General features: G+C 37.4%; 1 protein-coding gene across 2 annotated transcripts in view; it reads right to left on the reverse strand.

Moving 5' to 3' along the window:
- Positions 1-5,678: 5,678 nt before the first annotated feature.
- The window catches only part of TBX20 (T-box transcription factor 20), a 56,855-nt gene continuing 47,103 nt past the window's right edge, over positions 5,679-15,430 (reverse strand). For both annotated transcript variants that reach the window (XM_034670389.1, XM_002918656.4), the window contains exons 7-8: positions 12,131-12,243; positions 5,679-10,551 (exon numbers count right to left, since the gene is read on the reverse strand). In XM_034670389.1, coding sequence (XP_034526280.1) covers positions 10,211-10,551; positions 12,131-12,243 — 454 coding nt within the window. In that variant the 3' untranslated portion in view covers positions 5,679-10,210. The remainder of the gene's footprint in view (positions 10,552-12,130; positions 12,244-15,430) is intronic.

Raw genomic sequence — 15,430 nt, forward strand, 5'->3', positions numbered from 1 at the left:
CAGTCTAAAATCATTACACACCTTGGATCGATTCATTTTTAAATAGTATATATGCTGCTATTGAATTACTTTATGGATCCTGCTTTAATTCTATTTGGATGCAGGTGCTTCTTCATAGGAGAAAATGGAAAGTCACCAGGTTGTGGCGAAGCATACAGCTTGAACGTAAATGCACCTGTATGTACTGCTTGGCATGAGGCTGCCTTTTCATTCACATAAGAAAGGTACCTATGGGGGCGCCTGGGTGGCACAGCGGTTAAGCGTCTGCCTTCGGCTCAGGGCGTGATCCCAGCGTTATGGGATCGAGCCCCACATCAGGCTCCTCTGCCATGAGCCTGCTTCTTCCTCTCCCACTCCTCCTGCTTGTGTTCCCTCTCTCGCTGGCTGTCTCTATCTCTGTCAAATAAATAAATAAAATCTTTAAAAAAAAAAAAAAAAAGAAAGGTACCTATGGTAAGCTGGAATTTCTAGGAGTTCTGGTCTACTTTCTGTGTCCATAAGGAGCTTATTTTAAAATTGGAGCTCCTTCCGCCACCCATACTCTGGTCAGTTGTTACCCAAGCCTATACTAGATGAAGTGAGATCTTTTTGCTGTTGATAGCTTTATGTAGGCATAGTTCATTCAAAGGAAGGGGATAATCCACGAGTTAATTGAGAAAATTCCTTCACCCACCCCCCACACCACATGGGGAGACTGCCTAATTGCATAGTATGTACACACTAATTTGAGCAGAAAGGTATTCAGTAATCGTTAAGCAACTTAAAGCAATATATACACAACCACATACATATATACATATACCACACCCCCAAAATCTATTTTTCCATGAAACCAATGATGATAGTTCCATGTACAAACCCAAAATTACCAAGATTAGTTTTATTTACCACCAAAGTAACAATTACAAGAATTACTACATTCAATATTAATAAAGTCTTAGAATATATTAAAGAGTGAATTGTAGACTATGTGTGGGCAGATTAAATGCAAAACATAACGAAACAGCAATGATACATAAGGTACCTGTGTGCTGTTTTATATCCCATAATATCTTAGACTGATTTAAGATTTAACTTTGATTATGACATAGTAGTCTAGAAATATCACTATACTGGGCCCAGTATGTTTTGGGCAATTTACTTCTCCAGCTTTTATTTCCCTGACTATGGAATAAACACTTTGGACTACATGGCCTTATTCAAGTCTTTTATTTGATTCTGATTAGTATTTGTACATATACTTAAATAGCAAGAAAAATATGCTTCTTGAGTCATACAGTGCCCTGTACCCAACTCCCTTCTTACCACTGTTTCCCTCCTCTCCTCATTTGCATCCAGCTGCATTTGGATTCCACCCTGAGGGTCTTCCTCTCTGCAGTCTACCCCACAGTTTATCCCCATCCTGTACTCCAGTTGCTACACTTCACTGGCAATCAGATGAGCTAAGCTAAGTCTCTCTCCAACCTGGCCTCCACTCCATCCCTGGTCTCTGTTCTGGTTCCTCCCTGACTTTACTTGCTGTCCAGTCTTTTAGTGTAGTTGGCTTCATTGTTCCTATTTTCTAATTATTTCTATGCTTTAGCAGAACTAAGTTGGAACCAGAGTATAAGGGAGAAGGAAAAATATCCCTAAAGGAGTAATAAGCATTTACCTCAAGACCACCAGACTCTTGCTTTGGACAGCAGAGTCCCGCTTTCCCATAGATATTGACCCATCCCCAAAAGATAAATTTCCTCCTGTTCTTTGCCATGATCTAAAACTCTTCTTGAGACATTTACCAGTGACAATTATATAATCTACTAAGAGAAAATTTGTTGGGTTATGCAGCTTTTATATTTCTTGATTAAGGTTGTTTACATGGGTTCAGTAAAGGCAATGTAGACTTTCAAAAAAATCTCTTAAAAATTTAGAAATATTTCAGGGGTTAGCACAATATCTCAGGAGTACAGACAGGATTTGAATCCTGGCTATCTCACCAATCTAGGTTCTGAGCACTAATTTTCTCTACACCTTAGCTTTTTCATACTCAAATGGAAATAATACTATCTCCTACCTCAGAGAGCTGTTGCATAGATTAAATAAGATAATGTATATAAAGTGCATAGATACAGCAAATGTTCTATAAAAGGTAGCAATTAATGCCATATCAAGGCTCAGGGTAGAGAGGGAATTATTTATATCATCTTTTCTCCCCCTTAGGGAGTCCAAAGAACTAGTACGATTCTTTCTAGGAAAAAAACCCCGGAGTGGATAAAAATAAATTAATATAAATGGAGGGCCCAAGGCCATGCAATGCTATCAAATAGGCAGTATTATCTTCCTTTTACAGATTAAAAAAATAAATGAGGCAGGGAGAAGATTCTAGAATGCCCACTCAACTCACAAGTATGTAAGATTTACTCCCCTGGAAATCCTCAACATTGACAAGTTGGGCACTAAAAATGGAAATAAAAGATTTGCTGCATAGCTTTTTCTTTTATGTTTTAAAATAACAGCTATAATTCACATACCATAGAAGACATTCTTTTAAAGTATAGAATTCAGTGACTTTAGTATATTCACAAGGTTTTGCAACCATCACTACTAGTTTCATGTTTTCACTACCCCCAAAAGAGACCCCCATATCCATTGGCAGTAATTCTCATTCCTCCTTCCTTCCAGCCTCTGGTAACTACTAATCTGCCTTCTATCTCTATGACTATACCTATGCTAGATATTTCATATAAATGGAATCATACAATACGTGGTTCTTTGTGTCTGGCTTCTTTTACCAGATTTTGAAGGTTCGTGTTGTAATATTTATCAGTACTTCATTTCTTTCTATACCTAAATATTTCATTGTATAGATAAGCCAAATGTTATCCATTCGCCAGTTGATGAATGTTTGAGTTGTTTCCACTTTTTGGCTATTATGAAAAATGCTGCCATGACTATTCATGTACAAGTTTCTGTGTGGACATATCTTCTCATTTCTCCTAGGTGTATACCTAGCAGTGGAATTCCTGGGCCATATGGTCACTCTACATTTAACCTGTTGATGAACTGCCAGGCTGTTTTCCAAAGCGGTGCACCGTTTTCCCAACACCAAGGTACAATGTTTATTTTCTGGACTCTCTATTGTTTATCTACTTGTCTATTATTTCACCAATACCGTGCTGCCTTTATTGCTTTAGCTTTATAGTAGGCTCTGAAGTCAGGTATTGTCACCCTCCAAATTTGTTCTTCAGTATTTTGTTGGTTGCTCTGGGTCTCTTGCCTTTCCATATAGAGTCAGTTTGTTGATAGCCACAAAAGTTGCTGGGATTTTGATTGGGATTATGTTGAATCTATAGATCAAGTGGAAAAGAACTGACATCTTGACAATATTGAGTCTACCTACCCACAAACATGGAGTATCTATTTATTTAGATCTTCTTTGATTTCTTTCAACGGTTTTATAGTTTTCCTCAAATAGATCTTGTACGTATTATATTTATAACTCAGGATTTTCTTTTCCCTTTTTGGGTGCTGATATAAATGCTGTTATGTTTTGAATTTCAAATTTCAATTGTTCATTGCTTATATATGGGAAAGCAATTTACTTGTTTATATTAATCTTGAATTCCACAACCTTGATATAATTTCTTATTAGTTCTATGAGGTTTTTGTTGGCAACATGTTAATGTTCTATGTTTTTTTTAAAAATCAGTAAGAATGAAAAGGAAAAAAATCCTTAAAATTGTAAGCAACTGGCTGGCTTGGTTGGTAGAGCATGTGACTCTTGATCCTGTGGCCATGAGTTCAAGCCCCATGTTGGGTGTAGAGCTTACTTACTTACTTACTATTTTTTAAAAAAACTGAAACAAAGACAAAACCTGTAAGAAACTGAGCAAGTGAACCCAGTTGTATTGTGAATGAGTGACAAAACCAATACAGGAGGAAAAAAGAAACTAATCTAAGTAGCTACTAAACATGTGATTTGACTCTATTCCCTTAGCCGGGGGTGGGATAGCAGGAAATAACTACAAACAGAATCTGAACTCTTTTTAGAAAGTTTGTTTATTGCAGTTTTATGAGTGAAACAGTATGAAATTATATGGGGTATACTATAGAATTGAGTAAACATGTTGATGTTGGGAGCCAGCGTTCTCACTGTGGAAAAAGACACATACAGATATGGAACGGGGCAAAGCAAGGGAAAAAAGTCCCCTATGAGAGTGCACTGCAATTGGAGATAGCAGCATAAACTCAGGAGGTCTTATACACCCTGTACACACACACACACACAGTGTGTGTGTGCTTATATACATATATATTCCCAATTCTGTTGGCTGAGAGGGCCTAGACACAAATATACCCCAATGAGCACATCTGGCACCCAGATTTTGGTTTCTAATATAGTTCCTCAACGAAAAGGAATCTGGATTCCTTGGAAAAATGGCTAGTTCCAGAAAAGGTACAAGATGAGCCTCAAACAATGTCTAATTCCAGAAACTGAAGTACCAAAAAAAAAAAAAAAATCAATTACACAGGAGCCAACTTAAGGGGCTTCTGATGACCAAATCCAAGGTGATTTGAGCATTAAGATAACTAAGAATGGTAATAAATTATAAAACATTGAAGAACAGGAATTCTTTTGCCATGGTTGAGACAGAAAGGCAGAAGAACTGTAGCAACTTAAACGACTGAAGCAGCATGATAAGTACATGCAAGACAAGCTCCTTCACTGGATCTGCATTGAAGGAATATGCCACAAAGGACATCACTGGGTCATTTGACAAATTGGAATACAGATGGCAGATCACAGCATTTTACCACTGTTAAATTTCCCCAAATTGCTAACTTCCTGTGGCTATTTAATGGAATCATCTTGGTTTTCGGACGTGCACTTTGAATTACTTAGGGATAGTGAGGCATGATATGTGAAGCTTACTCTCAAATGGAGATAAACAATTTGTATATGTTATGTGTGTGTAGGGGGGGTGGTACGTGCACTACTCCTCGGTGTGAATGCAAATATGATAAATCAAATGGGGCAAAAAAGTTCACAATAGGTGAATCTGGGTAAAGAGTATACAGTGTTTCTTTATACTATCCTTGCGACTTTTCTTTCAGCTTGGAATTATTCCAAATAAAAGATTTTTAAAAGGTTGGTGTTTGGCATGCACAAAAAATTAAGGATAATAGAGCTGACTTCTGAAAGCAGAAGGTATGATAACATCAAATATTCTGAAAGACTGTCATGTGGAAGGATTAAGGCTCTGAATTTGGCTGATCTTACTTGTATCAGCCTGCTTTGTGTAAAAGCATTACAGCACAACCAAGAGTTCATGGCTGGAATGAGAGGTAGTTCTTTAAGCTTTATGGAGCCTTGCACAGTATCATTCTGTACAGAGAGGTGCAAAGTCCCATGATTCTAAGAGTTCATCAGGTGGAGTAGATGAGTGAAGGGGATTAGGTGAAAGAAAATGGGAACCAGTGGGGACTTGAGAGCAATGTCTTCTCTATAGGCTTCCAAATACAATTAAAAACAAAAAACAAACTCTGTATAGTAATCCCGTTGGCTGTGTCTGGCCTGGGAGTGGCCAGCTATGACCCCTAATCTTACCTAATCCTTTCTTTTTTTTTTTTTCCAGGTGAGCAAACAGGTACCAAAAGTCAGGAAGCAAGTGTGTAAGATAATGAAAGGTGTAAATGTGTGCATAAATATCAAAACACACCATTTTTAATGAAAGAAATTAATATCCACACATTTGTACTTCTGTACAATTTTGGGTAATATATAATTTTAAGCTGTTTACAAATAACATGTAATGCTTCAAATATTACATAATGTTGATAATACATTTCTAGCAGAAATAAATATATTGCACTTAAAAAGAACTTCATTAGATGTTACTTCATAGTATTAGGCTTATAACTTCTTTTTTCATAAAACATTTCCCATGCCCTTCCCCCCACCCCCAACACACACACTTCATTACAGTGACTGTTCTCACGCAATTCATTAAGCAAATGAACACAGCAAACGATAGAACTGTGATAGAGTCTACTAAAGAGGCTATATCCAATGTTATCCTTTAGGAAATAAAAAACGTTCTTTTTGGTTTTTGAAAATAAGGAAAAAACTGAATATACATTTTAATGTATCAAAAGTAAAATACAACAAATTGTATTTTTTGTCCAGATGTGTTATTTTACCAATGTTTTTATTTATTATCAGGGGAGGGGATTAGAATTGAGGAAGGAACAGAGAAAGAAGGGCCAGAAAATATTATGGATTATTTGCCTATCAAATATTTATAAATGAACCTTGCATATTTAAGCATGCTGAAGGAAGATAAATATTAGAATATTTTATAACTGGCATGGAATATTAGTGAAGAAATTATTTTATGGTTTTCTAAAGATTTAAGAATTTGTATCCTTCCCTTTGCTTGTTTACGTAAAATCCTTGCATTGTGAAATAATATAAAAACATGTAAAATCCATTCCTCCACTCAAGCTGTCTAAAGGAGCCAGCTGAAAATCTTTTCTGTCCAGTGCTTTCTTTCTTTCTAGTCTAGATTTGGGTATAATACTGTTTTGTTTGTAATAATTATCAGTTCCATACATGTTTAATAATGTAAATAGTTTCCTTACTTACTCAATGGAAGACTGAGTAAAAATATTGTTTTTCTTGCAATATGTGACCCTGGCACATTACATAACTGAATTTTTTGAACTTTAGTTGCTGAGTCATGGCTGAGCTTGACTGCATATTTAATGGGGTGATAAAGTCATTCTAAAGCTCATTTTTGTCAATATAATTCAGCTTAAATATTAGCAAGACAGCCTGAAAAGCTAACATGAAATTTAGAAATGGGTTAAATATCTTAACATCTCTCTAAAAAAATTCATAGGCAGTATGGGAATGGGGATACTTTTCTTCTAAAAATACTTTTTTCTTGGGCTTTTGGAAGGCGTCCTTTTTCTTTTTTTGCACAGGGTGTTGGGGATGTTGTGGCTGGAGAAGTGTAATAACAGAGATGTGGATGAGAGTGAGGGAGGGGAGAGCCTGGAATATCCCAGAAGTTAACGTGACTCCTGTAGTATAGCTCTATACAGGGTTTTTCTTAGTATTCTTTTAATACCTCCCATTTCATGCCCCTATACTAGGAATAACAACAAACTTTTGTCATCAACTCAAAAGGACCAGCAGTTTAACCTAAATTCATTAATATAGACTTATAATCTAATAATTTGTGACATATTAGACACAAGATGGAAATACTTTACTATATATTGTTGAGAGTGGACAGAGGAGGGGAAGATTTGAAAAAGCAGTAAAAGAAATAACTGAACTTAGCATTATTGATAAATGTTTTAAAAACAAATCAGCTCTGCAGAACCTACTAAGATATGAATCAATCCCTTCAGGTAAGATAAACCAGTTCTGGAAGGGCCTCTTTTAGCAGCACTGCACGCTAGCCATGCATTTTGATACTGGAATATACCTTGGGGGGAAGCCCTGAATTTATTCCAAATAAACTGTAACTCATGCTCTTAACGACTCAATTGGCTTTCCCACTATCTAGTTCTTGCAATTACTTTTGGTAGGGTAGACTTTTGACTTTAAAATCTTAAAACACCCAAAGAATTAAGAATCAACAACCAGAAAAGCCTAGAAAGATCCAGGTTGGAATAAATTTCTACCCTTGGTTCTCATGGCTAGGGTAACTTTGATCAGGTTAAGCTCCGTGTACCTTGTGCTTTTTATTTCTGGTTCAAATAATGCCAGATACTTCAAGAATATATCCAATTTAGAATTTCAGATATTATTTCTGAAGAGCATGCTTTGGTATCTTAGTCTTTGCTTTTCTCTAAGCACTCTACTTATTTTTAGCCTTATATTGCTTAATTACAAAATCAAGCTATGAAGTCCGCAAATACTGGGGTAAAACCGTATTTAACAAAAACATACAAACCTACTTTAAGACACGTCATTGGGAAAAATGTCTAAATAGTATTAAAATGATCCTTTCATTCTCACCGAAAAGAAATTTCAGATACAGATTCATTTTAGCAGACCAGTAATTTACCAGAGTATCATGTAGCATCATGTTAAACAGCATCTAGTTTTGTTATTCCTGCCACAAGTGGCAGTACTGTGTATTAAAAGGAGCACTGGCGACAGGCCAGCTATTAAGTGTCAAATCCCTGTCCTAAGCTCTAAGGATATTTAAACATTACTCATAGCTGCTTTTTAAAAGAAATGCATTATTTATTCTGTGTCTGAAAACAAACTACCTGTGGGTACTATAGCGTAACATGCAAGAAGTTAGAAATTAGCCTACAGTGTCTGCTGTAGGACTTTGAGATGCTTGGTTAGCACAGCCCATGCTTCTCTGTAACTACGGGACACGGTGGAGAAAAACAATTGCAAAGTCCAACAATAATGGCATCACATAGATAGGCTACACCATTACGCCTTGTCTCATAGAATAGAAATGCCCCAGAAAAGCATTTGATATGGAAAAGCCTAATAGAACAACCAAATAAAATCCCATGCAGTCTGATGTGGTAAGTATATTGCATTTACTCCCACCTCTACTCTCAGCAGTGATATTTCCCATCGATTTTAACAGATTCAATACTTTTACAGTCAGAAGAAAGTAGATACAAAATTCAAATTATGTTAAATAGAGTTTTAGGGAACATTATAAAGAAAACAGGTTATATCTCATAGCTAGAATGCATTATAACTAAAGTTGAAGGACTATAAACTTTACTAAATTTCTGTTGTTAGGTAAACAAACTGTTGCAAAATGCCAAATATACTACCCTGACTGTAAATGCTTAGATATATGTTGCTCCCCAAATATAGTGATTATATATAGTTAAAATATAATTAATTACTAAACACTAAAGGAAGGCTTAAGAAGACATTAAGAATGCAAAAAAAAAAGAGGATAAAAGCTTTAGATTGATTTACGAGTGCTGCCAGTGTTTAAGTCAAGGGGTTGTTGAGCGATTTCATATAATGGACTAGAAAAATGGTAAAAGAGTCACTGAATGGAACAGTAAGAAAGTAGGACAAACCAGATATATGGACACATAATTCCTTGTAAGCATAGGTTAAATGGTGGCTATATGGGCATTCAGAAGGGTCACTGACAAATCCCTGTCAGTCAGTGGTAACAGTTAATCTAATTAACAAAGCAGATTTACCAAAAATGAGAATTTGGCCCAGTGCATTTTGCCATCCAAAAGGTCTCCCAAAGCTGAAGTAAAAATGAAGGGGCCTTTGGTACCCATGGCAGAGAATTCCCTTCAGAACGGCAACCGTCCTGTTATTGCAGACTGAGAGAAAGTCTCACGGGTCATCACGTAGAGGCTTTAGAAGTCAGTAGTGCACTTAGGATGGAGACCAGAAAAATAAAACCTCAGTTTTTACATTGTAAAATGTAACACATAGAGCCTCTTGCTTCAGAACTGTATATAGAAGATTTTTCCTACATAAATGGCAAGTAATTGCAAGAAAGAGAATTAGGAAGAAAGACAAGACTGGAAAAACGCTTGTCAGGTACTGGCCCCTCAGTATTACAAAAAGAACTTTGTAAATTCATTACCGCCTATTCATCCACAAAATAGGATGCTTCAGCATTATCTCAGCCCCTTCCCCAGCCAACTAATATGAAGGAAAACTAAACATGCTTAAGCTACGGCACTACAAATATTCCTCTATGGGCTCTCATTTTCTACAGGGAGAAATGGACTTAAGTTAGTCATTATGCATTACGGTTGGTATGTTATATATATTGCCTCTTTGAAAATTCTTTTAACCTGTGGAAAGCAGAAGGAAAACCTCTACACATTGATTTTATACATTACTGCATTGACACAGCATTTTTAACCGCTAGGTATAATGCACCGTAAGATTCATCTGCCTTGTGTTATTAAATTTCCTGGGTTAGTATACTATTGGTTGCAGGAGTCAGGCTGGCTAAGAACTTTATGCTGATTCTCTCTCAAGCCCAAGAGCTGTCCCCAAACTACACCTGACTCCTGGTCTGTGGTGCACTCCCTCAGCGGTAGGTTTTATTGTGAGATCAGCTCTCCTCTTTAATAGGTCCCATGTCTCCTGGAGAGCTCCTGCTTTAACACCCCACATCCCACCCACCCAACCCTGTCCCATCTTTCCATACCCATTTGCACATTCTGGATCTGAATTCTCCTAGGTTTACATGAGTCATACAAATGGTGTCATCACAGCAGAGGAATGGCGCAGTCCTTGGATAGCAGCGTAGGGCCCCTGCTGAAAGTAGTGATGGTACCGGGGCATGTGGAATGAGGGGAATGTCGGGCCACTCCCCTGCATAGAGCTGGCAATAGCTGATGGTGTCAGAGGCATCCCAAGCCGGCTATAGGGCGGCAATGAACCTTGTATAGGGTGAGGAATGGGTGTTGCTATGGATGCTGTGCTGGTGCCAAGAGCAGTCAGGGACTGGGGGTGCTGAAATCCAGGAAAACTGGATGAAGATGATACCCAGGAGCTGAGAGACAAATTATCAGACGTTGTAAAGGCTGACCCTGAAAGGAGAAACAGCTCATTAGACTAGAAACTCTATTTCAGTGTGCAAATCAAGAATTACATTATCTGTAAGGATTGATTTATTTTTTAAAATATATAACAGAACTGCAATTTAAAAAGACAGGCATGTCAACCATGAGTCACAGCTACCTTTCCAGGTAAGATATCATTTATACCATACATGGAAGAGAGAATTTACTAAATAGAAAAAAGACTTAACTCAGTAGATGGCCTACATACTTCCAGAGAATGGCAAAACACTAGTATCTTGCCTGAAAGGAATAACAGGATTCCCTTTAAAGGAGTTCCAGATAGCTGGTGTCTGTCCTGACCTCTACAACATCCCTGTAAGGAAGGCTGGACATATGAGCCTCCACAAAGTTACTGGGTTTCTAAAGGCATTATAAAAACCCACAAGAACATTTTTCTTTTTCTAGCTTCTATAATTATTAAATATTTGACAAGTTGTATGGGTAAGTTTTTCTTATATCACAGCATCCACAAGTTTAAACAAATTTGACACTGAATTTTCCAATGGTATAATTAGTTACTAGTAGTCCATTTGGATTTAGTTCTAAGAGATGTCCTATATTTTGACAGATTATGCTATTCCATATAAAGGACATAAAAATATGACAGAGAGCTCTCTCCCCACACGAATATCCCTGTGCCCACGGTTAGGCACCCTCTGGACTCCCAGGTGCAAAATGCTCCTCTGTGAGCCTTTGGGACGGAGGAACTTTTCAGTATTCCCTGGCTGTCACCACTGGGGCCACTGCCTGTACATAATGCCCTTTATGAGGAAAATCTTCTCTTAAAAAGTATTTTACGGGGCGCCTGGGTGGCTCAGTTGGTTCTGAATTCTCCTAGGTTTACAAGAGTCATACAAATGGTGTCATCACAGCAGAGGAATGACGCAGTCCTTGGATAGCAGCATAGGACCCCTGCTGAAAGTAGTGATGGTACCTGCCTTCGGCTCGGGTCATGATCCCAGGGTCCTGGATTGAGCCCTGTGTTGGGCTCCCTGCTCAGTGGGGGAGTTTGCTTCTCCCTCTCCCTGTGCTGTGTGCCCCCCCTCCCGCTCATGGATGTGTGAGCTCTCTCTCAAATAAATAAAATCTTTTAAAAAGTAAAGTAAAATAAAATAAAGTGTTTTCCATTTTAGTCATCAATCCCGGTAAGATATTTTTGGAATATCTTATAAGAGGAACAGATATAGTCCCTGATTTTCAGATTATAAAATTGGGGTTCAGAAAGACTAAAGGATTGCCCCCAGGGTCCAACAGCTCTTTGGTGATAGATAACAGACAAGTAACTCCTGAGTCCTGACTCAGAGGCCTGATGCCCTTTCACTAGAAAACCACAGGAAACAATCAGGCAGAATAATCACTAAAGACTTCGAAGCAAAATAATGAGCTGTACGAAAATTAGCCTCATGAGCTGTCCTTCCTCAAGAGACTCCTGAAATACTTTTGGGGCAGACTGCACCCTGAGGACTACAAGTTTCACCGCCTACTTTTCTTTCTTCTTCTGGCTGCTCTGGCTCCCAGGAGTTCCGTAGCCCGGAAGCTGTCTTACCTCGATTCTGTGTTGTCTGAACCTCATCCCCCAGCACATCCTCTTCTCCTCCGTAGGTACGGATGGGTGAGCGGGCATAGGAATGCTTCTGGATCAGGCTCTCCACACTTTCCCTAGGTGAGAGAAGACATCCTGAATAAACCAAAAAGTACTTGGAGATGGAGATGGGTCTGAAAGAGAATTTACTAGTCAGTAAAACCATGTTCTCAGCCAAAAGACCCCCACTTCAGGGAAAGATGACATTCCAAACGTGTACATTTATGCCACCGCAGACTCCTCAGAAACATGACCTCAGGCATGAAAATACAAACAAACATAACTGGATAGGATAGGGGCAATCCCCGGAAATCCTACAACATGCAGGACAAAGAGGCGAACAAGGAGCTGTGAAACAAGACTATAGGAATGTGGAGTTTAATGACTGGAAAAATGAGTGAGTGGAAATCCTGAGGAGCTGCAATGACTCTTCTGACTTCATCGGTTAGTGAACATAAAACAAATACTTGACTGATATGAACTGCATTTACTCAACATCTGATGAAATGCTGGCCAGTTCAGAATATCAGTCATAAAAAGATTCAAAGTTCACTAGTAAACCTAGTAAGTGCACAGAGTATATGACAATATGAGTAGTTGGGATGATGCACACTTTGAGATTCCTGTTGCTTTGAGAATGAAAATTACAGAAAACCTGTAAAGGACACATAAAATGGCCATTAGGAAATTGAGGCCCCCAAATAAATTGGTCCATTGACTTTGAAAATGGTCTTCCTGTTGAAACATAGTCTAACAACTAAAGAATGCAGTTAACTTTAAAAACAAGAATTATTTTGGTATTGGCCCATTTGACCAGCTGCTGTTTAAAAAAAAAAAAAAAAGCCAGTAAGAGTTTAGGCAAAGAATTCTTTGTCAAACATGCAAGTTGATAGCATGTTGGCTTACACAATATACATCTCTAGGATAGCTGTGGCTAAAGATCAACATCGAATTAACCACCAAAGGACAAAAAAAAGAAACAACTGAAAAAAATTGCATGTTGAATGAAGAACAAATCAAACACCACATTTCACATGGAGGGGACAAGGAAAGCAAACAAAATGTCATAATAGCTTTTCAAAAATGTAACACTTGTCAACATTTCACATAGATATATAGACTTTACTGGTGAAAAAATACTAACTTATAGTGAATCTGGCCTTCTAGAAAACTTATATACTCACATAAATGAAAGCATTTTGTCATATTATGTAGCTTACAAGTGAGGATTTAAGGGTAAGCGTAAAAGAAAAATTAATTGTAGCAACTATTCAAGTTACGTCTCCATTCCCAGGGGGTTTTAAAATAAGCATACAGTACCAACTTCATGTAGTCAAAATGACTGGGATCCATATCCAATAGATTAATATACAGCTAGCTCAAAAAGTGAAACCATTCCATATTTATTGATATGGAATGAATTCTAAGATACAGTAGGTGAAAAAAGTACATAAGATATATAGTTATAAAGTATGCTACCATTTGTGAATTTAAAACAAGGAATATATATGTTTGTATATGCATAATATTTCTGGAATATTCCAGTTTCAGAACAGGAAACTGCCTAGAATAGGTCATCTCTGTACAGTGGAGCCAGAGATTTGAGGGACAGGAGCAATGGCTCCCCACTTTGTCTTGACTCTTAAATTTGTCCCAAATCCACTTGAGTTCCCTGGGGCTCTTAACAAAGAAAAACTAAATTGAGGTATAATTAATACTCAACAAATGCTACATATTTAAAGTGTACAATTGACCAGTTTGTGCTTATGTGACCAGTGACACCACCACCACAAGTGAGATAACAAACATACTTAACACTGACAAAAAGTTCCCCTGTGCTTCCTGGTTCCCACCCCAACAGGTTTGATCAAGGAAACCACTAATATGATTTCTGTTCCTACAGATTAGTTTGCATTTTCTAAAATTGTATAAAAATGAAATCATATCTTAGGTTTTCTTTCTTTCATGTTGTCCTATTTAATCTGGCTTCTTCCCACTCAGCATAATTGAGATCCATCATGTTGGAGCATATATCAATAGTTAAATCTTACTCTAAGTAGCATTGTTGTCCAAACTATAGTACATACTATAGTTAACCTATTCACCTGTTGATCGACATTTGCCTTGTTTCTAATTTCTGACTGTTACACAGGAAGCTGCTACCCATATTCATGTATACTTTTTTCTAAATCGACGCATGCTTTCAAATCTCGTTTTCTTTGCAGAAAGGTTTTTAGTTACAAATTCAAAACTATCAGATTGCTTCTTCTTGAATGAGTTTTGGTAGTTTGTGTCTACAAGGAATTTGTCCATTTCATCCAAATTATTCAAATTATAAGCTAAGTATTCATAATATTGCTTTACTATCCTTCCTTTCAGTATCTGTAGATTCTGTAGTGATATTACTCCTCTTATTCCTGGCTATGGTAGTTTGTGTCTTGTCCCTTTTTTTCTTAATCAGTTTGGCTAGAGGATTGTCAATCTTAATAATCTTCTTTGCTTTTGGTCCTACTGAGTTTCTCTATTTTTTTTTTGTTTGTTTTCTATTCCACTTATTTCCATTCTGATATTTATTATTTCCTTTCTTCCACTTATTTTGGGTTCAACTTGTTCTTTTTTCCTAGTTTCTTGAGATGAAGCTGAAGTCATTGACTTGAGAGCTCTGTTCATTTCTAAAGTAGGAATGTAGGGGTGCCTGGGTGGCTCAGTCAGTTAAGCGTCCGACTCTTGATTTCAGCTCAGGTCATGATCTCGGTGTTGTGGGATTGAATCCAGCATTGGGCTTAAGATTCTCTCTCCCTGACCCTCCCCCCTGCTCGCTCTCACTCTCAAATAAATAATCTCTAAAAAAATAAATGAAAATAAAGTGGGAATGTAGCCTGTAAATTTCCTCTATGTTTTAGCAGCATCTTACAAGTTTTTATGGGCTGTATTTTCATTTTCATTCAGTTCAAGATATTTTCAGATTTCCTTTTTGATATCTCCCATGACCCTCGGGTTATTTAGACATATGTTATTTAGTTTCCAAATGTTTGGAAATTTTCCAGTTATCTTCCTGTTGTTACTACTGCTTTCTAATATAATTCCATTGTGGTCAGAGAACATACTTTGTATGACTCGAATGCCTTTAAGTTTATTGGGACCTGTTTTTTGGCACAGGATATGGTCTATCTTAGTAAATCTTCCGTGTGCACTCCAAAGTACAGTCTGCTGATGTAGGACAGAGCATTTTATAAATGTCAATTGGGTCAAGTTGGTTAACAG

Source organism: Ailuropoda melanoleuca, chromosome 1, assembly GCF_002007445.2.
Source record: "Ailuropoda melanoleuca isolate Jingjing chromosome 1, ASM200744v2, whole genome shotgun sequence".
NCBI classification, from domain to species: Eukaryota; Metazoa; Chordata; class Mammalia; order Carnivora; family Ursidae; genus Ailuropoda; species Ailuropoda melanoleuca.